At 48.7% G+C, this 24,288-nt stretch overlaps 2 protein-coding genes across 6 annotated transcripts in view; one reads left to right on the top strand and one right to left on the bottom strand.

The window, feature by feature from the left end:
* The window catches only part of Ptpn23 (protein tyrosine phosphatase non-receptor type 23), a 27,056-nt gene extending 18,972 nt beyond the window's left edge, over positions 1-8,084 (bottom strand). Inside the window, exon 1 of one of the 2 annotated variants that reach the window (XM_063261075.1) lies at positions 7,898-8,084. In XM_063261075.1, coding sequence (XP_063117145.1) covers positions 7,898-7,981 — 84 coding nt within the window. In that variant the 5' untranslated portion in view covers positions 7,982-8,084. The remainder of the gene's footprint in view (positions 1-7,897) is intronic. The other variant, XM_063261076.1, reaches the window with a different exon arrangement.
* LOC100723758 (15 kDa protein B-like) lies at positions 7,684-24,288 on the top strand. Of its 4 annotated transcripts, XM_063261083.1 has the most exons (9): positions 7,684-7,867; positions 18,687-18,822; positions 19,052-20,044; positions 20,614-20,731; positions 20,868-20,922; positions 21,023-21,159; positions 21,919-22,026; positions 23,305-23,397; positions 23,528-24,288. In XM_063261083.1, the coding sequence occupies exons 5-9, from the start codon at positions 20,898-20,900 to the stop codon at positions 23,726-23,728; spliced, it is 564 nt and encodes a 187-aa protein (XP_063117153.1). In that variant the 5' UTR covers positions 7,684-7,867; positions 18,687-18,822; positions 19,052-20,044; positions 20,614-20,731; positions 20,868-20,897; the 3' UTR covers positions 23,729-24,288. The 4 variants fall into 4 exon arrangements, with proteins under 4 accessions (XP_063117153.1, XP_063117154.1, XP_063117155.1 ...); XM_063261084.1 differs by lacking the exon at positions 19,052-20,044; XM_063261085.1 differs by lacking the exons at positions 18,687-18,822; positions 19,052-20,044 and having other exon boundaries at positions 7,693-7,867.

The raw sequence follows: 24,288 nt of genomic DNA, 5'->3' as shown, positions 1-24,288 counted from the left end.
TACTGAGGGATCAGGCCCACTGGGATGAGGAAAGAAGGCAGGGAAGGAAAGGCAGGCTACACACAGTCAAAGACATGTGTAATCTCAACACTGTAATCTCAACACTCTGGGAAGATCTTAAGATGAGGGCCATTCTGGGCGATGCAGCAACTTAAGAGTCTGTCTCGAATAACAAACAGATATGTAGCGGTGGGGTGTGCTGCAGCTCACTCAGTATTCAATCCCCAGCTCTACAGAAGAAAAACAGAACAGTAAAATGCTATTTCCACATCCAAAAATTAACTAGAAAAAGGCCATGTCCAGAAATACTAAAATAGGGTTTTTTTAAAATGCTAGCTGTGAGACCCAGGGCTTGGCTTTTCTTGTGTAAAATGGGCTTAATATTACCTGTCAAGCCTAATTCACACCTCCCAGACTTGAGCTGTTGTTTCCTACACAAAAGAGGATGTTCCAGTGGGGGATAACTCAGTAGTGTAAGTGCCTGCCTGGCAAGTGTGAGATCATGAGTTCAATCCCTGGTACAAAAAAATAAAGGGAATACTCAGCTGAAAATACTGCCAGGATCTGTACTGAAAACTCCAAGCACTGACCCCTGGTTCTCACAAGCTTGTTACAGAAGCCAAAGCAAGGACCAGATTAGTTATGGAACATGTGTAGCAGCCCAAGGCTATTCAGCTCCAGGGACACAGAGAGGCCTGAACCCAGATCTGCCTCCAGTGGCCATGATTCTTCCACGCCACACCTCTGCACCTTTCCTCAGCAACTCGTGGCACTGGATTTCATGCCCTGTGAACACTGCAATAGACATGGGCCCCCGCTGTTACTCCGCAGGTTAGAGAAATGGGAACCATAGAGAGCAGTGCTAGGGTCGGCACCCAGGCCAGGTATACCGCCTCCTGTCTAGGGACAGTCCCTCTGCCTCACGTGCTCTTCTGCAAGAATGTTCCCATTCTTCTATTGTGCTTTGCGCTTAATTTTTATTATAATATCCTTGAATATCAGGGTACTAGTTAAAGTAATAAGCCCAAAGGAGAAGAAATAAAGCATTGTGTATCTTTTTTTTTAAAAAAAAATTTTGGAAACAGGGTCCTGCTGACCTCAAATTGGCAATAATCCTCCTGCCTCAATCTCTCAAATTTTGGGATTACAGACTGAGCCCCACACCCAGCTTTTTTTTTTTTTTGTACTGGGGATCAAACCCTTGACCTTGTGCTTGCCAGGCAGGCACTTATACCACTGAGCTAAGTCCCTAGCCTTTTTAAAAATTTTTTTAAGAGACAGGATTCTTGCAGTGTTACTCACGCTGCCCTTGAACTCCTGGCCACAGGGGATTTCCCAGCCTCAGCATCTCAAGTGCCTATAACTAGATATATGTCACCACAGCTGGCATCACTATGCATTACCTTTGTTCACCACATATACTGTATTTCTTTTTCCCCTCCACTTCCAGACTTGATTCAAATGCATTCCTTGGATTATGCTATGTAAGTACATAACTGAGTCCCACATATAATACTATCACATAGGAGCCAGGTGTCGTGGCTCCTAATACCCCTATAATCCAACCACTTGGGAGGCTGAGGCAAGAAGATCCCAAACTGAACCAAAGGTACTACAAAGTGTGAACCTGTCTCAAAAACCAAAAAATGAATAACAAAATAATATTGATACTTAATACAGTATCTGCTACTCAATTTCAAATGAGACTAATGCTATGCAGAAAGAAGTAATGCCAAAAGAAATCTTGAGCCCGCTGGTCCATCCATGCCAGCAAGCATGGAAAAAATATCAGGCATGAAAAAAAAAAAAAAATTCCAGGCATGTGGCTGTTACAGCTTTCCTCATGGCAGTCTGCCTTGTGTCCATCAGATGTCCTTTTACCCACTTTCCCCTCTTTTACGCAGCCCAAGCTCACTAAAGAGCCAGCTTCTCCTCACTCTTCACTTTTACCTTTTCAAATAACTTTGCCATCATTTTTTGGAAAAATGAAACAAAACAAAAAAAAACATGAGAAGAGACTTTCATCCTCCCCAGCCCAGCCCTCCCACATCTCTCCTGAGTGGGCCCATGTCTTCCTGAACACAAGTGAGAAAGACTCAGGTTACCCCTCCCAGAGTGCCAGCAGCAGACCAGGTCATCCAGCTGGCACTCCTGAGGTCCCCCGTGTCCATCAGTTTCTGAGGAAAGAATCTGGTCCACGCCTAAGCGAAATGTGTGCAGGACCTGGCATACAAGACTAAAGTCAGAGGAGAGTGAAGCGGACAATCCAGGTCATTGGTGCCCAAAGCCTCTGCCTTAGGACACAGGGGGAAGATAGGCCCCCAACTCTGACTGCACAACAGCCAGAGGCCTTCATGCCTCACCCACTCAGTGCCTGTTTGTGTGTATACACACAAAAAGCCACCTTGCCCCGGTGCAGCTGTCCCCAGGGGAAGTCTGGAAAACCCTGAAAAACCAGGTGTGAATAAGACCAGTAAGAAGGCACAGTGAGCAGGCGCATTTCAGGGGAGGCATTTCAGGGGAGGACAGTGAGCCGCATGGCTAACATCGAGGGTGGAGTTTCAGCAGAGACCCAGCAAGGACAATGACCAGATGTGGAAGGAAGAGAGGCTAATTGTGTCCACAGGAGGGGACTGGGATGGGGCAGTCGGCAGTTTCTCTGGAGGGCCCTAATAGGAAGCAGAGAAGACTCGGACACTGTGCCACATGCCTGTAATCCCAGCACTGTGGGAAGCTGAGGCAGGATGGCAAGTCTGAGCCCAGGCTGAGCAACTTAGCAAGATCCTGTCTCAAAACAAAAACTAAAAAGGACAGGGGCTAGGGACAAAGCCCAATGGAAGAGTGCCTGAGAGTTTGATTCCCAGTATCAAAAAAAAAAAAAAAAAAAAAAAGGAGGAGAGACTACAGAGGAGCAGAAAGAGGAAGAGAGGGAAAAAGAGTAAGATTTCTGGGGGCTGGGGATTTAGCTCAGTGGCATAAGTGCCTGCCTTGCAAGCAGGCAGTTCGATCCCTGGTACCGATAAAAAAAAAAGGAAAAAGACAAAAAATAAATAAATAAACAAAACTGTGAGCTAAATAAACCTCTTTAAAAAAAAAAAGAATAAGATTTCTGTAGCTAGCTAATATTACTGTGGAGCAGCCAGAGGCTAATGAAAATATCTGAAATATAAATAAATAGACACACATACGTGTATTCTTTTCCAGACAGAATCTCACAAAATTTTCCAGGCTGGCCTCAAACTTGTGATGCTGTTGCCTCAGCCTTTCAAGTAACTGTAATTACAAACATTTAGGGGCCAAGGATTTAGCTCGGTGGAGACTTAGAAATCAACTGAACCAGGGTGGAAGGGAGGGAGAAATGGAAAGGCACCTGACAAGTCAAGTGGCCACCCACCAAAGGGAACACGCACCCTGGAAGGTCACCACCACGGGGAAAGTTCCACGAAGGCACAGATTTGCTCCGTGTTCTCAGGGTAGCCACATAGTGCCTCAGGGTGGGGGTAGTGGGAACTGAACACAAGGCCTCACACTGCCACTGAGTCATGCCCCCAGCTCTTTTTAAAATTTTGAGACAGGCTGCTCAGGCTGTCTTGAACCTCCAGCCTCAGCCTCCTAAGCAGTTGGTATTGCAGGCGTGTGCCACCATGCCCAGTTCAGGAGCTGAATAAATGAGTCAGAAGCGGGTGCATCCCTCAAACCCAAGTAGGCCTGCCTTGGGTTCATGCTGCCTGGGTAAGGATGGGTGTTCAGGTCAGGAAGCAGGGAGACCGTAGGACACAAACACCTGCGGCCAATCACTCTCATAAAGTACAAGAGTCACACTCCAAGTGACCAGTGAGTCAGCACTTCGTCCTACAAACCACAGCTAGGAAGGTGCATGGGCCGGCAGCTCAGTGGGGCAGCATTTGCCCAGCTCAAGGGCCTGGACTCCATACCACCCCCTACATGCATGTACGCATGCGCGCGAACACACACACACACACACACACACACACACACACACACACACACGCACACAGTGCAAAGCCAGCAGCACTCCTGCACTAACACATTAAGTGGGCCCAGGAGGCCAACCCAAAGTTCAGCACTGTGGTTCAAAACTCCGGGCTCATCACTGCTTAACGAAGTAACGGCAAATCCTTTAAAGCTTTCAAAGATAAGAAACACCCTGCCGCAGCACGGGTACCACAGATGTACCACCACTGATTTAATGGAAGGCTTATCATCCACTGGGAGAAAGAAACAAACAAAAAAAAAAGAAATGCTGCTAAAAGAAAAGCCCTTGACAAGTTTAAATTTAATGGGGTAGGGGATATAGCTCAGTGACATAAGTACCTATCAGGCAAGCACAAGGTCCTGAGATCAATTGCCAATACCAATCAATCAACAAATGATTTTAAAAAATGGTGTTTATTGGAGCAAAAGCACAATGATCTGTGAATCAGGCAATCTGACCAGAGCAGGTTCAGAGAACTCAAATTCGATCTAACACATATAAAAACAGTACCTGGCACAGGAAACAACCTAATTGGCTAGTCAGTCAATCAATCTGCCAACTGCCTACCTAGTTGTTTAATTAGTTAATTGGCTACAAGGCCTCCAGCAACCAACCAAAGTTCAGTTACAGTGATTAAACTACAGGTTTGGTCTTTTGAGCCCACTGCAAATCATGATTGAGTATTTTTGGCACTCAAATGTAAAGCAGCACAGGATAGATAAGGAGACAAAGTAGAAGAGGCCTTTAGCGAGGGCATGGGAGAGCTTTATAGGGGTGCAGCAGCTCTCCTCTAGAATAAACAAGTTACTCTTATGCGTTCTGAGTCAGGGAGGTGTTTGGGAGGTGGGCAAAATGACATATTAACCACTGATTTGAAGGAGCATCTGCCTGTGTAAAACAGGAGACAGAGAGATTTACTGGGGGCTAGAGGTGGAGGCTTGGGTGGTTGTGGAGTTTTGGGCTTGGTGCACTGCAAAAAGGGAGCAGCAGGTTTATCTCTGGAATGAGATGGAGAACACAGAAGTTAGTCTTGGAGAGATAAGTTGTTTCTCTGGGTCCAGTACCAAACTGGTGGAGGTCATGTTACAGATAGCTAGTCCCCAGGCTAGCAGAACCTATCATTTCACAAATTTTATTTAATAGTACCAATCACCATTAAAAGTTTTGTCAAAAGACTACCCCGCACAAAGAGACTGTCTAGAAAACTCCTTTTCATCGTTTAAGATTCACTCTAGCAAGCCTTTCTGATGACCCCTCCTAACCTGGTCGTTCTACACAGTGCAAATACTTTTAAGTCTCACACTAAAGTCGTCTACGCAATCTTAAAATTTCCTCTACTAGCTGGGGATATAGTTCACAACTGCTTGCCTAGCAAATGTAAGTTGTGAGTTTGATTCCCAGTACCCAAAAAAAAAAAAAAAAAAAAAAAAAATCTCTTTTCCTCCACTATACTAAGAATTCAGAGCAGGGGAGTCTTCATCTGCATTACCAGGACTCAGCGTATTGTACTTGACAGGCTGACCTTGTAAGAACCAATTTATTTTCACTCTATATACTAAGTCAAATTCTACCCTTAACACCAAATTGATGGTAGAGATTCCCACAGCTCAGAGCAAGGGCAGAGACGGGATAACTGGCAGAAGCTAGAAAGGGTCTCCAGCGTTAGGAAAGGAAGCAATGCCAGGCTGCAGACGCTTCTGCAGAATCTCCTCTAGTATCAGGGCCACTGCTTCTCAAGCAACTTGTCTCAGAGGCCCAGATGTTCCCACAGTCACAGTTCACCCAACACTGTACCCAGCTCGTTGTACATGAGTGACCACAGCAGGAAAGCTAAGTTCAAACAAAAATATCTCCAAGAAGTTTCTGGGCTGAGGTTTTTATCCACTGGATTTTCACACAATTGAGCTCATAGCAATATAGTTCCAATCTAATAAGTGATGGAAGAAACATTTTGTGACAGCCAACTATGAGAGTGCTCCGCTGGGTATGAGGACCATGGAGATGTCTCTTCAGGACACCAATTGAATAAAAGGGTTAAAACATAGCAAGCCTTTGGGCAGGGGGTATAGTTCAGCAGCACAAGAACCTGCCTGGCAAGTGCCAAGGTTGTGGGTTTGATCCCCAATACCAAACAAACAAACAAAAAACATATCAAGCCAGGTATGGCAGTGCATGTGTCAAGTCCCAGCCCTCTGAGGCAGGAGAACTATTGTAAGTTCAAGGCCAAACTGAGCTACATAACAAAACTGCCTTAGGAAAACACACACACACACACACACACACACACACACACATAACTTATCATCAAAGAAAAGACAGAAGGCCCAGTATGGTGGTACACACCTACACTCACAGCATTCAAAAGGCTGAGAGGCAAGAGCATCATTATGAGAAGGATCACTATGAGTTCAAGGCAAATCTGTACTACACAAAGACCCTGTCTCAAAAAAGAGGCAAATTCAGAGAGAAATCAGCTCAGTTAAAAGGATTAAGAAAGGCTTTATGGAAGAGTGGTCTTAACCTAGACCTTAAAAGAGATTGAAAAAGGACCCATCATCACCCTCCAGGGCAAAAACTGAGTTTTTCTTAGCAGGAGGGGATTCTACCACCAAAGATGCAGAGGATGAAGCCCAGAGCATGTTAAGGAAACAGCAAGTAGCTATGAGATAGATACGTGTATCAGAAGCATGCAGATCAAACATAGAGGAACCTCAAGAAATGCTGAAAGGACTGGGACAGGTCAAAATGGGAAACCCAAAACACTGATTTTACTCTGTAAAACTAGAAAACAAGAATTCTGCTGTGTTTTTAAAAAAACTCGTCTAATTGCATCTGTACCAAAGATGGGAAAGAGTTAAAACTGTGGAATTTTTCACTGGTCTAATCTGTTGGGTTTATAGAAAAGGAAAAAAATGCCTGGGTTGGGAAGGGGACTGGAGCAGGAGCGAGCTGAGTGGACAGAGCATGCCTGACGCGTTTGAGCCACTGGATTCAACCCCCAGCACTGCCAACAAAGGAAACAAATGAGGCCTTGAGCAAAAGCGGTGGGTAGAAGATTAGAGATGGCTTCTTAGGAAACTACCTCCAGACCACTCTGAGCACCTTACTGAGCTGGGAATCACTGTCTACTGCTTGCGATAGCAGCGGAAATGCCAAGGCCTCCCAACTTCAGCAGTCTTCTGCTGTTCCTTCTCACTTCTTCTCCTGTCCTCAAAGCTGCTGGGCGGTCCGCGGGCGCCTGATCCCCACTCAGCACCCCGTTCTCGGCCTCGTCGGAAGCCCCCTCGCCTCCGCCAACGCCAGACCCTCCAGTCGGCTGTGTCCAACACAGTGACCAAAGGTCAATGCCCCTTCCTGCATCCAGGCAGCTAGGGAAAGCAGCAGCTTTCCTTAAAACAACACGAACTGCTTTCTGGTCCAAGGGAGATTCCGAATAGGATTCTTCTAGGGAGGTGGCCACACAGCACTGCGGTGAGCGCCAAAGAAACCGCCACTGCCAGGACCAGCGTCCCTCTCAGCCCCTGGAGCCCAGAGACCTCTCATCCCCCGCGCCAGTCCCCGCGGGGTCGCGCGCTGACACCCCCGAGGAAGGCGGTCCTCCCGCGGAGGAAAGGCGGGGCAAGTCGGGTCCAAGCGTCACGCGGAGGAAGTAAGGGGTCCGGTTGGGAACTGCGGCGGGCCGGGGCCAGAATCCCGAAGGGGTTCCGACGCGGAGGCGAGAAGCGAGCGGCGAGCGAGGGACGGAAGGAGGGCGGTCTGCGGGTGCCGGCAGAGGCAAAGGAGCCCAGGCCGAGGAAGACCATCCTCACCGACGGGGCCTGCAGAGGGGCGGGCGTGCGAGGGGACATCCGGCGCTGGGCGACGACAGAGGTACACGGGGGAAGGAGGGAGGTGGCTCACCTTCTTCACAGCCGGCTGGAAATTGAAGTCACCTGCCTCCTTCAGGTCCAGCCAGATCATGGGCATGCGGGGCACGGCCTCCATGGCGGCCGGCGGCCAGCGCCCAGCGGGCCCTCAGCCGCCCTCCTCACGGCTCCAGTTGCTGGCTCAGCCACGCACAGCCCCGCCTCTCTACGCCGGAAGTCGCTGGTCACGAGCGGCTGAAGGCAGCCCCGCTGCCTGTTGGGAGATGCAGTCCGCGCCACCGCAGGCTTTGTGCGCACGCTCAGTCCGCCTTGGGTGTCTCCGAGTGGAGGGAATGCGCAGGGCAGAGTCCACCCCAGGGGAAGCGGTTTCTGGGACCAGTGGGGTTTTTACTAAGCAGGATGGCGTCGAGTAAACTCGGGTTGTGTTAGCCGCTCCTACCTCCCAGGGTGGGCACTGAGAACTCGGTGCCCTTGAACTTGTAGATCCAACTATGGTGGAGGACGGTGCAGGACTGGAGCAGATGCTGTGGTGGACATGTGGCAGGCCGGTGGGTCAGTGGGTGCATTTACCAGACTCAGGAAGGGTCATGGAGTGTTTACCTCCAGAGAGGGGATAGAGTTTTAAGTGGAAGCAGGGAGACAAGTGAGGAGCCTTCTGCCGTCTCCCAGGAGATACAGATATTCTGTCCACTTTGGGAAACTTGACAAATTATTTTGGAGACAAAAATATCAGTTTGGGGGCTGAGGATTTAGCTCAGCGGCACAAGTGCTTGCCTGGCAAATGCAAGGTCATGAGTTCAATCCCCGATCCTCAGTCCAAAAAAAGAAAGTCAGCATGGGGTGGGTGAGAATGGGTATGTTGAAGGTGAATCCAAGTTTCTGGCCCATGTAACTGGACCGTTACTGACGTGGGAAAGCAGAAGAGAACGGGTTGAGAGTAAAGAGCAAAGGTTTAGATCTCTCTTGCACTAGAAAAGGATGTATTGCAGGAAATGTGGAGGGGGACAAGGATACAGGATCTGAGCTCATAGACAGGCGTCACGCACGCACACTCCCTTTTGCAGTGAGCACAAGCCTTTTAATATTCAGCCGAGGGCCTATCTTCATGCCAACGGAAGTGAGAACAAAAGAAAGTATACCAAGTTCATAGCAGCACTACATGGACAAAATCTAGAAGCAATCCAGGAAATGGATCAATTGCAAGTGGTATATAGATACATTGGGTATTACTCAGGTGTAAAAGGAAGGAAATTTCTGATTCACACTGCAACGAGAATGAACCTTGAAAATAGTGTACTAATGAAACAATGAAAAGGTCTAATACTGTGTGATTCCATTTATGTGAGGTACCAAACGTAACCAAATTCACAGAGGAGAAAGTAGAGTAATTGGCAGGTGCCGGGGAAATGAGAGAACTGAGACTTAACTGTGTCATTACAGGATGATGAAAAAACTCTGGTGCTGGGCGAGGTCATGCCTGTAATCCCAGGACTCAGGTGGCTGAGTCAGGAGGATTATTGAGAGTTCCAGACCAATGTGGGCTATATAGTGAGTTCGAGTCCAGTCTGAACCCTGTCTCAAAACAAACAAGCTGGGACAAAGAGAAGAAGGGTATAGAAGGGAAGGGAGGGGGATGCAAAAAGAATAAAGGTGTTGTGTACATGTACCCCTTCCCCACAATGAATGTGATCATGTCCTGCAAACATGCGCTTATTAGTAAAACAGTGTGCTTATTAAGAAAATGAAAAGAACAAAAATGAAAAGAGCTGGCATGTAGCTCCGTGCAAAGGCCCTGGGGTCAGTCCCCAGTGCAGGAGTGGGGGAGTAGTTCTGGCCAGGCTCCAGGATTCAGAGCAGCCAGGCAGATGGGTTCCCACCTCATGGGCTCCATACAGTGACACCTTTGGCTCCCTCCCCTTTCTCCCCTGTGCCTCACTGTCTTCTAGAATTGGAGCCCATTGCTCCGAAGGGCACTTCTGGAGTCCAGCCTAAAGTTCCAGGTATATTATCAGAGTATATGGCTGAAGTTTGTCATCAAGGTGCATAAACATGATTCTAAGCAATGAGTATTTGACAAGAAAAAATGTCACAAAAATAAATTGAGTGTTTAATTTTTATTGTGTATAAAACCAACATTTTCAACAACCGCTGGTTTTTGGTGTACGGAGTCTAGAAAAGGACATCAGAAATAAATTCCCGTGTGAACTACAATGAAAACACCAATGGCACACTACAAAAAAAATCATCTTTACTTCGGTGGTCACACCTGAGCTTCTGCACATGTGACAGCAGCACCTTCCACACACGCACACTGCTTACGCTGACAGCACGTCTCTCTGCTCTCCTGGCCCTTTTGAGGGCACATCTGACATCTCAGAGGTCTCACTGTTTGGTCAGGCTCTCACTGTGCTACACAGTACGTAATTAGCAGGAACATAGGCTATCAATAAAATAAATTATTAAATTCTTAGAATGCACTGTGCATTTGCATAGACAGCATTTCACATTAGCTGTGTACTTCCTCACAAAACCTAAAAGATAGCATCAGAGCTAGATTCCTCTAGGAACGGCAATCAAAGCACCAATAGAACTCCACCATCAAAACAGGCTTGCTTCAGCTGCCGCACCACGGCAGTCTTCACACAGAACAGCTGTGTGTGCCATGCACCCACCCCGCTTGCACTGACAGCATGTGTGCCTAGCTTAGCTTTCCTTTCCTGTGTGGCAGTCTTGTCACCTCTCTTCTCTCCCTGTTTTGCTGGGACCTTCCTACTCTATCGTACAACATGCGCTTAGGGAAATAAAACATGGATAAAATACAGCATCAGGTACGTAATGAATGCCCAGAGCAGACATCAGCACTCTCACATCAGCTGTTTACAAGCTCACAAACTGAAGGAGAACATCGAAAATAAAAAGCCACGTGAACTGCAGTGTAGACACAAGCAGAAGGCAGCCACAGAAACAAGCTTTGCTCAGCCCTCACACCAAGGCCTCTTCCCGTGAATAACTGCGTGTTCCACACACAAGCACCCTCCCATTCATAGCACGTGTTTTGTTTTCCTGTTCTTTGTTATAGGGCACAGTTGAGATCTTCTTTGTTGGGGCTTGGGATTTAGCTCAAGTGGCGTAAGCACCTGCCTTACAAGCAGGTGGTCATGAGTTCTATCCCCAGTACCGGTAAAAAGAGAAAAAAAAAAAACCACGAGATCTTCGTTTTCCTGTTGTAATAGGTGTTCAAGATGCTGTGCCTGCCTGTTTACCTGTCAGCTCACCAGTGTGTGTGCACCAGTTTTTTGTGTAGTTCCCTAGGCAGAAGCATTTTTTGTCTGCTTTAAATGATATCTTAGGAGCTCCAGCTAATCTAAAATAGTCTAAAAATTTTTCTGTATGACATTTTGCACTTACTATTTTCTTTGTAAATTATCAAACTATTTATGCCACACATTTAGGATCGAGTAAAACCACCACTGACCTGTGCTTTGTTTCAAGTGACATCATAGATGCTGCATAACTCATCAAAAACATCTGCTCCACCTTTGGGTTTTTTTTGGTGTGTGGGGGGTCTTTTTGAGACAGGGTCTTGCTCTGTTCAGGCTGGCCTTGAGCTCACTTTGTAGCCCAGGCTGGCCTCAAACTCACAAGGATCCTCCTGCCACAGCCTCCTGAGTACTCCCTCTTTGGTTTTGCTGTGAAAGTTTCCTTCTGTTGCTGTTTCCCTGTCAATATTTGCATAGTGCCGAAATCTTGGCATCAGCAGTTCTTGGAGCCGTTGAAGCTGAACACACATGTGAGGCTGCAGTGTGGCTGGGCATGATTGAACAAGGAGAATGCCTTGGGGCAAGATAGACAACAGCTGAGGCCACCTGGAGACTTTCTGGACAGTTTTCCTTAATTAGCTTTGTCTGTTGCTCTGAGGGGTTCTTGAACCCCTCCCAAGATCCTGCTCAGGTTTCTTGTGTTTTCCACTCAACTCCTGAGGCTGCCCAGAGTCAGTTGGTTGGCTGGCTAGCAGAGTTACGAGCTCTGCAAAGGATTTTAGTCCTCTTGGAACCCTAAATATCATGCCTCTTATCTCATTCCTTTGGGCCTTCGCTGTGCACCCACTTGGGAGATTGAGGATCTAGGCACAGACTCTAGTGTTACATCTTTCTGAAATCCAAAGATTGTACTATACAATTTTCTGTTTTGAAATTTCTTTTTTTTTTTTTTTTTTTTTTTGGTCTTTTTCGTTTTTATCGGTACCAGGGATCAAACTCACGACTGCCTGCTTGCAAGGCAGGCGCTTATGCCGCTGAGCTAAATCCCCAGCCCCCTGTTTTGAAATTTCAACATTTCAGGTTGGGGATTTAGCTCAGACAGTACAAGTGCTTACCTGGCAAGTATGAGGTCATGAGTTCCATACCCAGAACTCCCCCACCCCAAAAGAAAGAAATTTCAACATTTTGGCGCCATGGATTTAGTTCAGGGGTGTAAGCACCTTCCTGGCAAGCATGAGGTCATGAGTTCAATCCCCAGTACCAACCCGCCCCCCCAAATTTCAACATTTCATTTGGATTTTCTGCTTTGTTCCTCTGTAGTTTCTGCACTGGTCAACCTGTGCTCTGCTAGCAAATATAATATTAACTGGAAGCCAGTAAACCAATTGTCAACTGTCACATTCTGATCAGTTTGGGAGATTCGAGCAACAAGTCTGTTCGTGACTTCAGTTTATTCCTATAGGAATAAGGACCTGATGGCCCAGTTCCCGGACAAATGTCTAAATTGAAAGCTTGATAAGCCTTTGCATGTACAAGGGCATCAGTTTCATGCCGTATTTTGATCCATCGCTTTTCCTTAAGGCTTACATCCCTGTAATCAGCATGAGAAAGCTGTGCTAGGTACAGCAGAACTAGGAATGCTTGCAGCTGAGCTAGTGAGATGGACCTACAAAGGCTTTGTCTCCGGGACCCAGGTGCCCTCCTGATGCGCATATTCCACCCCACCCTGCCCCCCCCCCCCACTCCTTGCCCCAGCAGGGCTGGGAATCAGAGGAAGCAGAGGCTTCAGTGATACTGTGGAGAGTTGGCCCCACCGCAAGGGGGCAGAAGCACCACATTCAGCCTGGGGAAGCCGCCCCTTTCCTCCAGACAACTCCCTGATCACACTCATGCTTGTTTTGAGCATTGTTTCTTGTACATATGTTATATAGCTCAGTAAAAACACGAAATGTTAATGTGACGCGCAGATACTGTCACCCAGGTTGCCAACGCAGAAACTGAGCCAGGCTGGGGGAAGTGCCCCGGATCTCCCAGCAGCAAGTGAATGTAAAAGTCCAGGAGGGTCGTGGGTTTCTCCACTGCAGTTCAAGTATGGACCAGACATTTGCTCAACACCCACAGCATCCTACAAACTGTGGCTACTGAACAAAACAGGCAAAGACCTCTGTGCCCGTGAGGCCACAGCCTGGTGAAAGGGGAGGGACAGCAGCCAGAGAAGGAGCAGACAGTACACTGAGAGGCAGCAACCACTGGCAAGAAGAAAAGCTGAAGCAGGGGGAGGCGAATGGCATAAACCCCAAAGATCTATACATGGGGAGTAAAGGACCCAAGGCATCCACAGCAGCCACTTGATGGCTCCCCTGGGGGGAACACAGGCCCCTGAGAAGCAGGGGACCACTGAGTCAACAGTGCAGGCCAGCCACACATGCCTGGGAGAAAGTAAGTGGGAGTCTGTTTAGAGTTGAGTTGTTTCTGAATGTTAAGGGCTGGCCATATAACTCAGCTGGAAAAACAATATACAGTGTCTGTGCGTGGGACTTTATTTTGGAATAGCTTCTTTGCTCTCATTCTAGATTAACAGGGTCCTAAGCCAGTGACCAGAGTCCTTAGGAGAAGAAATTCTGCTTTGGGACTGTGATATCAGCTCATACCCACACTTCCAGCTGCCAGCTGTCCCTAATTGCTTTGGACCTGCCAAGCCCACAGTTCTGTGAGCCATTTTCTTGATCTGTTTTTCCTGTTGCTACCATTTCTCTAGAGAACCCTACTGTGAGTCCTGCCTCACACCATGTCTCCAGGGGTTCTGAAGACATAAGAGTGGCCACCCTGGGGAAGGGGACTGAGCAGAGATCTGCAGCAGAGACACAAAGGGGCTCTTAGAACTCCATGGGTGTCCTGTTTTAACCAGGGGACTGCTAACAGGAGTTTGTTCACTTTGGGAAAAGAAACCAAGCAGCATGCTTGTTTTGAGCATTGTTTTTGTACATATGTTATATAGCTCAGTAAAAACATGAAATGTTGGGCTAGGGAAAAAGCCAAAAAAAAAAAAAAAAATCATGAAATATTAATTCCGGGTACCTGACAACATAAGAAAGGCAGATTTCTGACTTTTTTGGAGAAGCAATAGGATTTTTTGTTGTTGTTGTTAACTCAAGTAGGAAAGGATCTCAAACAAGATTTTGAAGTTGGGCATGGTGGCGCAAGCCTGTAATCCCAGCACTCAGGAGGCCTCAGCAAAATGATGGAGGGTATATGGAGAAAGAGAACTGAGGAGAACCAGCTGGGAGAAGATATTTGTAATTCATAAACAGAATCACCATCTGGCAGAGGTGATCCTCCTCCCTCAGCAGGAGGATTGATAACTGTGAGTTTGGGGCCAGGTTGCTACAGAGTAAGACCCTGTCTCAAAAAGGAATTAATTGGGGCTGGGGATTTAGCTCAGCAGGCATAAACGCCTGCCTAGAAAGTAGGCAGTCGTGAGTTTGATCCCCAGTACTGATAAAAAGGAAAAGGAAAAAGACAAAAAAAAAATTAATTATAAATAAAAATAAAGATAGTAAGAACTATAACCCATTGAATAGGAGAATATATAAGTTTACATAGGTATAAATAAAAGAGTAGAAGGGGTAAAATCCTTTTGTACTATAAAAAGTCAACTAATATTTGTGCAAATGTGGATAAAATTAGAAAATTGCAGGGGCTGGGGATTTAGCTCAGCGGCATAAGTGCCTACCTTGCGAGCAGGCAGTCGTGAGTTCGATCCCTGGTACCGATAAAAAGACAAAAAAAAAAAAAAAAAATTAGAACATTGCTATTTGGGGACTATTCCGGAATCAGTGGACACAGAACAGTGCATTTGAGGAGGACAGGCCAGGGCAGTCACAGAGCCTCATGGTGTCTTCCCTGCTTCAGCCTGAACTGCATAGCAAGACCCTGTCTCAGAAAGAAAAAGAAAAAAAAAGTTGCTTGAGAAAAGAACACACTGAGGGGCTGACTGTGACATAACAGACTTGTCATTTCCAAAGTACCAGCATCGGGACACTCAGAGAAATGCTGCTCCAGAATAAAGGACCTTAAAGAGACACCACAACCTCCCAGTACCCTAGGAAGTTGAGACAGGAAGATCTCAAGTTGGAGCCCAGGCTGGGTAACTTAGGGACTTAGCAAGACCCTGTCTCAAAATTTAAGAATTTTGAGGCTGGGGATTTAGCTCAGCGGCATAAACGCCTGCCTTGCAAGCAGGCAGTCATGAGTTCGATCCCTAGTACCGATAAAAAAGAAAAACACAAAAATAAAAAATAAAAATTTAAGAATTTTAAAAGGGTTGGGGATTTATGTAGCTCAGTGTAAAGGTCCTGGGTTCAATCCCTGATACTGAAGAGAGAGACAGACAGACAGACAGAACAACCAAATATAACACTTGATACAAGATTTTCATTTGCTCCAAAGGACATTACTAAGACAATTGGTGAATTCTGTAGGTGGGATAATGATCAGAGTAAACTTGCTGATTTGGATCACTGTTCAGAGGCAATGCTTCCATATAGAAGAAGGTTTTGTTTTTATTTTTATGAAATATTCACTGAAGTATTTTTTTTTATATTCACTGAAGTATTTTAGAGCAAAACTCTTACATGGGCTCAGGAAAGGTGTGTGTGTGCACAGAGAGAGGGGGCAAATCTAAAAGGCTTGTGGGGAATTGACACGGAGGGCATTCAGGACTTCTTTGCACTCTCCATGCAACTTTTCTGTGCAAATACGTATTTATGTTGAAATAAAAAGTTAAAAGAGGCTAGGAGTGGTGGCACATGTCTGTAATCCCAGTTACTCGGGAGGCTGAGACAAGAAGGTCACAAGTTGGAGGCCAGCCTGAGCCCTGTGTCAAAGTAAAATTTAATCAAAGGTCTGGGAATGTAGTTCAGTGGTAGAGAGCTTGGCTCACAGGCAACGGTCCTGGGTTCAACTCCCCATACTGCAGAGAAAAATGATGGAGGGTACATGCAAAATGATGAGGAGGGTACATGGAGAAAGAGAACTGAGGAGACCCAGCTGGGAGAAGATATTTGTAAGTCATAACCAGAAAGAATCACTGTCTGGCAGAGATGAAGAATTTCCTAAATTCTCAAGAGACAATGCAATGGCATGGATAGAATCTTACAGGAACAGGCAGAAGTACTTGGAAAGATGTCTCCTCATTAGCAAACAGGGAACTGCAAAGCAAATCACCCCAGAGGGCCATTTCCAGGCTGCAGAGTATACACAGTCCATAATAGTGCTACACAAAGCCCGTGATGGGTGTGGATTACTTTCATGATCCAAGTAAGGAAGTGTTTTATTTTACTTCCTCCTTCCTCTCTCATGTTTTATGTGAGATGGGGTCTCACATTTTCATCCAGGCTGGGCTCAAACTCATTCTACACCCCAGATTAGCCTCAAACTGGCAGCAGCTCTTTTGCCTCAGGCTCCCATGCTGGGATTCCAGGACAGAGGCATCATGCCTACCCTACCAAATTAAGAAAAAATTAAATCAAGTACTACACACACACACACACACACACACACACACACGGATGTGGGGTAACATCCACACTCCTCTGTGCAGATCCACACTCCTCTATGCAGATGGGGCTGAAGGTGGGCACCCCCTGGTTTATCTGCTCAGGCTGATACCCTTGAGTCCTCTGTCCCAAGTTCACTGCTGGCTGGCTGTGCACGACCTCCACAGTCCTGCTCCAGAGTACCAGGGGTAACCAGGAAGAACAAGCAAAGCACCAAACAGGAGGGCCAGGGGAGATGGTTGGAAAACAAGGGAGGGGCCTCTCCTGGCCTCACACTTGGGAGGATCACGGTGTAGCCCGCCCTGGTTGCCCAGTGAGTTCAGAATCAACCTAACCTGCATAGCTCAAACAAAAAAACTAGAGAGGTGGGGGCCTGTCTCAGCAAGGTAGCAAAGGAGCACCGCTCTTGAGAGGGTTCTGGACGCTCCAGGAATCCCAGAACATTGGATACTTTCTCCCCTAGAAAGGCTCTAATGTCTAGGACTGCAGAGAAGCAGGGAGGTCAGAGCCATTTGAGGACCACACATGCAATCAAACCCCCTCCCCAGCTGCAGGGGTCTCAGCTGGCAGAGGGCACCAAGCCAAGGTGCTGCTGCAATCCCAGATGCCCTGGCCATGCCAAACCCTACAGAATGGGAACTGCGGTTTTTCTGTTCTAGACCAGTCTTAATTCTCTGGCAAAGGACCCTTGTGTACTGGCGTCTGTAACTGGAAAGGGAGCAGAAGAGGGTTTATTAAGAAGAGGGTGCCGGGACTGGGGATTTAGCTCAGCGGCATAAGCGCCTGCTTTGCAAGCTGGCAGTCGTGAGTTCGATCCCTGGTACTGATAAAAATGAAAAATGAAAAAGACAAAAAAAAAAGAAGGTGCCTGCCTAGGACAAACCCCCCAAGTTCAGGCCATTGGTAGGGAGGGCCCCCAGGTTGAAGGCCTTCAGGACTCCCCCACCAGGCACACCCGCCAGGACTGGCAAATGTGGAGCTTTAGGACAGCCTGGCCCTTGCAGGGAGACGCCCCAGGCTGGGCAGTGTACCTCCACCCACTGCGCCCTGCAGGGTGTGGCACAACCATGTCCCCGGTACTGGTTTAGGAACTTCAGGTGTGTGTCCCCATGGGACCTGTGTGTGGTCACGGGAGCTTTCCCCATCCGGACTTGGCACAGCCACTTGGGCAAGGGTTCTGAAATCTGTGTCCACCTCCTGACCACCCCATTCTGCAATAGGAAGCCCAACCACAGTGGGATGTGTTTTGCCGCACAATTCTCCAGCCCTTATGAAAATCTTTGCTCTGGCCATTTTTTTTTTCTTTAAAGACAGGGTCCCATGATGTAACCCAGGTGGGCTTCAAACTCACAGTGATCCTCTTTCCTCAGCCTCCCAAGTAATAGGGTTACAGGCATGCACCACAACACCCATCTTTTCCAGGGAGGGGTAGAAGCTGCAGGGACACTGGGAAAGAGACACAGGTGACCTGTCACACTAGCTGTGTGCACTAGATGGGAACCAGTGCTTGCGGGGTGGGACTGCAGCCCGAGTGGGATTTCCCACCTCCTGGAGGAACAGGACTTTTCCCTGGGTGCTCCTTACCTCTGCCCACTTCGGTTGCCATCCCAACTCCAAGCCCCAGGGTGAAGCTGCACTCTGGTTGGGTCTACAGGACACTTCCTGCTGGATACTGGGGCCCTGTCCTCAACAGCTGCAGCTTGGCTCCTAGCAGCCCCAGGCTCTCCTCTGTAGGCAGAGCCGCAAAGTGAACACCACCAACTGGGGCTGGAATCCCAGACCTCTACTTACCAGCGTGGTAGCTGGGCATGGTCTTAACTGCCCAGGGTCTGTGTTTCTGGTTAGTTGAGGTCCCCTCATCCTTTTCTGGCTGAGGTTGGCACCCCACATGTCTGCTGTGGGTCTTGGCTGTGGCCGCAGTAAAGCCACCACACCCGTGGCTCCCTCTGCTTCAAAAGCTGGCCCAGAGTCCCCTCTCCACTTTAGCTTTCTTACTCCTTTGCAGGCGAGAAAACTGAACTCCAGAGAAAATAAGGCACTGGGGAAGTGACAGAGATGGGATTTGAACCCAGGTCTATGTGACTCTGAAGCAGAGGCAGGACTCACACAGCTCTAGCCCTCGGTCCACAGTAAGGGACAAGGTATGGAGATACGTTTATGGAGCTCAGAGTTTGATCATTTGAACTTTTTTTTTTGTCTTTTTCCTTTTTATTGGTACCGGGGATCGAACTCACCACTGCCTGCTTTACAAGGCAGGCACTTATGCTGCTGAGCTAAATCCCCAGCCTGATCATTTGAACTCTTAATCTGTAAAGTCCACTTGCCCCAAATAGATAAATGCCAGTGAGATGATACTTCTGCTTCCCACAGGGCTCTCAGGACCAACTGCTGCCTTCCATCCTCAAACCTCTGGACTTAGGGTTTGATAGGAGGGCTGCTCCCTCCCCTTCTCCAGTGATGGCCTGCGTCCTGCCTGCATTGCATCTCTGTACTGGAAGCCACAAAGAAGCGCACACAAACTGGCTTGAAGGATAGATCCACCCTGTTCTCTATGTTCACCTTGTCTCTTGCTCTATTTTAGAGCAAGCACTGTTGCATTTGGGGCTGGGCGGGTTCTTTGCTCTGAGGTGATGTTCTCTGCCTGGGGAGGATATTTAGTAACATTCCTGGCCTCTGTCTACTCCATGCCAAAAGTACCTTCTATGTTATGATGATTGAACAATTAGAAATGTCCCCAGATACTGACAATTGTCCTGGGAATGGGGGGCAGGATTGACCCATCGGGAACCAATGCTTCACTGTCCATAGAGTTCCATGGTGTGTGCCCCATCTTCCTTGGCTCACATCCCATGATGGACCCTGGACACAGACACAGACACAGATCCTGCTGTCCCGAGCACCCCTGCGGCTCCAGAGTGAGAAGCCTGGCTCATGCACCAGCACAGACTGCATCTGTCAGGCAACCTGCCAGCCAGGCTCCCATTAGACCTGCTGCACGGAACCCTTGCTCCTCCATCTAGGAGGAATGCAATCACTGTGAAGAAAGCTTCTGTGCTCCCACAAGCAGGACCTGTATTCTGGGAACACACACCTGCACTAACAGTCACTTTCTGGGGTTTGAGATAGGGTCTTCTGTATATTCCAGGATGGCCTTAAACTCACAGTGTATCATAGGATGGCCTCAAACTCACAGTGACCCTCCTGCCTCAGCCTCCTGAGTGCCAGGATCACAGGCGTGCACCACACACTGGCTTCTGTTGTGTATTTAGGTTGATTCTAATCTGCCACCACTATGCATCAGGCGTCTGTGGACTCGAAGATGAGATGTGGGTCCTCAAGGACCCATTCTGTCTATGGAGACTGGTACTGGACTTGGTCCCCACCCCTAACTTCCAGCTCCGACTCTCTCACCTCCACCCTTAGCTTTTGGGAGAAAGCATCATGAGTCGCTCTGTGCCTCAGTTTCCCCACTGGCAGGCTTCCGGGGGGCTGACAGTTGCTGTCTTCCCTAGTCTCTGAGTCTCCTTTAGGACAGCCAAAGCCCCTCGGCCCAGGGCTGGTTAGGAAGAGAAGGGCTGAGGCTCACTAGCAAAGGAGCCCAGGAAAGTGGGCGTCTTCAGTGGGGCAGAGGCCCTTGTGTTCCCCTTCCATGCTGAGCCTTCCTGCAGGGAGTGGCCAGAGCAGACTGGCACCAAGGGGCCACCAACTGCACAGCTGAGGTGGCCAGGATGGTCAGATCTTGATTTTTCAAAGTTTGGGTCCCCAGATTTTTGAAGGTTGGCAACCAATATTTTGTTTTGCATTTTGAGAGAGGGTCTTGTTCTCTAGTTCAGCTAAACTCTGCCTCGGCCTCCTGGGAGCTGGGCTGTGGGTCTGCATTGCCACACCTGGCTTCCAATTTTTTTTTTTTCCTTTTCGGTGCCTGAGCACAGCCTGGGATTGGATCCTCTCTTGGCCATGGAACCGTCCTTCTCTAAGGCTGCGGATTCCGGGCAGAACAGCCAGACTTCGAGACACGAGGAGTCCTAGGAGAGCAGGACAGTCCTCCAGGTGGTGACATGGGTCTGGTGTGAAGGGGTACACAGATGTTTTGGCCCAAGTCAGGGCCTTGGGCTGTTACCCAAGCTTCTTGGCCAATGGCATTTTGCAATATTGACCAACCTCGCTCCCCGGCTGCGCAAAGCAGCAGCCCTGTTTCAGGAAGGCACCAGCCTTCATGTTGCCAGCCGCTCTTGGGCAAGGTGAGCTGAGGAGTCTAAAAGGGGCCGCGTGAGCAGCGGGTCAGAGTGGGCACCATGGCAGATGCCTGGAAGTTACTCCTCCTCACGTTGGCCTTGGCAGGGGTGTACTGCGCGCGCCGTACCCAGCCCTGGCTGCGCTATGAGGACATCATCACTGAGGCCTTGAGGGTCTACAATGATGCGCAGCGGGGGAGGCCCCTCTTCCGCCTGGTGGAAGCTACCCTGCCTTTTAGGTTGGTGAGTGTCTGGGGCTCAGGCTCAGAACCAGGCAGTGGGGAAGCTGGTGCCACCAGCCCTGCACCTGTGGGTGATGGGCAGGAGAGAGCCTGGCACTGTGACTGGTAACATCAGCCACTGTTATAATAGTGTTTCTTAGTCAGGTGTGGTGGCACACACCTGTCATCTCAGTACCTGGAAGGCTGAGGCAGGAGGAGTATCATGAGTTGCAGACCAGGCTGAGTTATATAGGGAGTTGAAGGCCAGCCTGAACTATATATAGAGAGACTCTGTCTCAAAATAAAACAAAAAAATAAAGATTTTTTTCCACTTGAAGATTGTAATTGCAGCCTACAGCTGCTCGGCTGAGAAATAAGGGGCTTCATTCAAATATGGGGCTCCAGCCTCTGTCAGGCCCTGGGCTTGAGGGACTATGAGAGTTGCTCCAGGGACAGGAAGGAACAGGCCTGGTCCCACTACACCTTCGGGGTTCCCAGACTCTCCTGTCCCCCAGCCCCGCTCTCTGGGCAGTGGAGCATTCGGGGAGAGAGTCTTCCTTTCAAAGTGAGGCTGCAGAGGGGCCAAGGCAGAAAGGGCAAGCCTGCAGGGTTTGGCTTCTTTCTGAAAACCAAGCACCTCCTGTCCACAGAGGCACCCAAAGGAGCCTCCGGTCCTGGTGGGGCCCAAGCCCCTGCCAACAGGGTTCCCCCAGCTCCTGCAGCTCCTGCCATGGCTCTGAGAGGGAGGTGGTCACAAGCTTCCTGTCACGTCCTTCTCTAGAACTCTACCGCCAGGGTCCCGCTGAACTTCAGGATTAGACAGACGGTGTGCATCTCCACCTGGGAGAGACTGCAACAGTCCGAAAGCTGCGCCTTCCAGGAGGGTGGGGTAAGTTAGCCCCAAGGCCACAACGGGCCCTGTCACTGGGCCACCTCGCCAGAGGTCTGAATGTGAAAGAAAGCCTTTTTTTTTTTTTTTCCAATTTTGTTTTAATTGGTACTGGGATCAAACTCAGGACCACCTGCTTCCAAGGCAGGTGCTTTTGCCGCTGAGCTAAATCCCCAGCCCCGAAAGAAAGCCTTTTTGCAAAATCAAACCTTTCTTATTCCTTTTTTCTTTTTATAAATTATCATAAACCTTTATTATAAAAGCAACACACTTTAAAAATTACCATCTGGAGAGACTTCGATAGCTCAGGTCAATCCAATACCTCTAGCTGCTTTTCTTATACTGTAAAGAAAACAAAAACTAAAACATGTGACCATAATTCACCTAGGAAGATCAGTGTTTTTTTAAAAATCAGTAAAGCAAGTAAAGGCATGGTAGCTCATGCCTATAATCCCAGCACTCGGAGGCTGAGGCAGGAGGATCATTGTGAGTTCGAGACCAGCCTGGGCTACAAAGTGAGCTCAAGGTCAGCTTGAACTGCATAGAGAGACCCTGTCTCAAAAAGACAAAAAAAAAAGAAAGAAAGAAAGAAAAAAAAAAAAATCAGTAAAGCATATGTCCGTAATCCCAACTATTTGGGAGGCTGAAGCAGAAGGATCCAAAACTTCAAGCCCAGTTTCAGTAATATAGCCAGACTCAGTCTTAAAAAAAGAAAAGCTGAGCAGGAAATGGTGGCTCACGCCTGTAATCCCAGCACTGGGGAGGGTGAGGTGGGAGGATCATTGAGAGTTCGAGACCAGCCTATGCTACAAAGTGAGCTCAAGACCAGCCTGAACTGCACAGCAAGACCCCATCTCAAAAAAGACAAAAAGCCAAAAAAAAAAGCTGTGGGTGAGCTCAGTGGTTTAGTGCTTGCCTAGCAAATTTGAGGCCCTGTGTTCCATCTCCAGCAATGAAAACAAAACACTTAGAAAGGGGCTGGGGATTTAGCTCAGTGGCATAAGCACCTACCTTACAAGCCCAAGGTCATGAGTTGGATCCCTGGTACCAAAAACAAAACAAAAGAATAACCTTATTGGTTATCCTACAGTAAATGCCCTTATTGGGCAGGGAGCATAGCTCAGTATCCTGGGTTTAAACCCCAGGGTCCCCCTCCCCCAAACCAGAAAACATATTTTTGCTTTATTCTGCTCCGGGCTCTGGCTTGCACCTTGGCTCTGAGGCCGGGCTGGAGCCGTGGGTGGCTGCTGCACCCAGCTCCTGTTCCTGTCCCCACAGGAGGAGCGCATTTGCACTGGCCTGTTTTCCAAGGTACGGCTACGGCGGAGCCTGACTATCAGTTGTGACCGAGACTGTGGGCGCCGGGACCAGGTGAGTCCCAGGTCCCCTTCCTGTGTCCCACCTGCAGGGCAGCCAGTGGGAAATGGCATGTGGTCAGGAGGAGGGGACAGGAGGGACAGTGGCCCTGGAAGGGACCTGACCACCCAGCCTGGCCCTACAGGGACGCTTCTTGGAACAGCCAGACCAAACCGAGGTTGCGGAGGCTCCGGAGAAAGCTGAGGCCTCTGAGGCTGTGGAGGCCCCGGAGGAAGCTGAGGCCTCTGAGGTTGCGGAGGCCCCGGAGGAAGCTGAGGCCTCTGAGGTTGCAGAGGCCCCGGAGGAAGCTGAGGCCTCAGAGGTCGCAGAGGGCCAGGAGAAATAGCTCCATGAGGCCAAAGCCACAGTGCTGCCCACTGTCAGGGACCTGCATGGGAAGGCCAAGTAAAATATCATCCTCAACATCCTGAGCAAAATCCTGATCAACTTCTAGGGCCAGAAGGGAGAGGAGCCTGTGTCCGGCGCTGGGCTGCAGTACCTCCTTCCTACACTGCCCAGAGACTAGTGACCCCAAACTTAAGCCCCTCTTTGTACATCTTCTACCTCTACCTGGTCTGCCTGCCCTTCTGGTATCTGTAAATCCAGTTTCTCCCACAAGGCTCAGTGGGGAAGTCACCTCCTCCAGGAAGGCCCCTGCTTTGCAGAGCAGAGGCATCCTTCCTGGTTTGCTCACTTGGCCCTCACACCACATGGTGTCATTGCTGTGTCCCCAGCCAGCATCCATTCAGTGGCTCTGCCAGCTGCAGCTGTGCCCTAGGAGGGAAGTTCCTTTTGTGTAAGCCCTCGAGCCCCTCTGCCCAGGCCGACAGCCAAACTCGCCTTCGCATGTCCAGAAACTTCAAGCAGCACAGAGAGGGTTCAATAAAATGCTCCTGCAGTAAATGA

The sequence above is a fragment of the Cavia porcellus genome, unplaced genomic scaffold (assembly GCF_034190915.1).
Source record: "Cavia porcellus strain 051 isolate PalLab524CR breed Dunkin Hartley unplaced genomic scaffold, mCavPor4.1 scaffold_14, whole genome shotgun sequence".
In the NCBI taxonomy this organism is placed as follows: domain Eukaryota; kingdom Metazoa; phylum Chordata; class Mammalia; order Rodentia; family Caviidae; genus Cavia; species Cavia porcellus.
The sequence above is the reverse complement of the archived record's forward strand: the minus strand, read 5'-3'. Positions and strand labels throughout refer to the sequence as shown.

Bases quoted from the DNA above. Each gene is read 5' to 3' on its own strand.
- LOC100723758 (XM_063261082.1), top strand. From the start codon at position 20,977: ATGGCAGATGCCTGGAAGTTACTCCTCCTCACGTTGGCCTTGGCAGGG. The intron at 21,160-21,918 runs GTGAGTGTCTGG...GTCCTTCTCTAG, and splicing joins CTACCCTGCCTTTTAGGTTG to AACTCTACCGCCAGGGTCCC. The intron at 22,027-23,304 runs GTAAGTTAGCCC...CTGTCCCCACAG, and splicing joins GCGCCTTCCAGGAGGGTGGG to GAGGAGCGCATTTGCACTGG.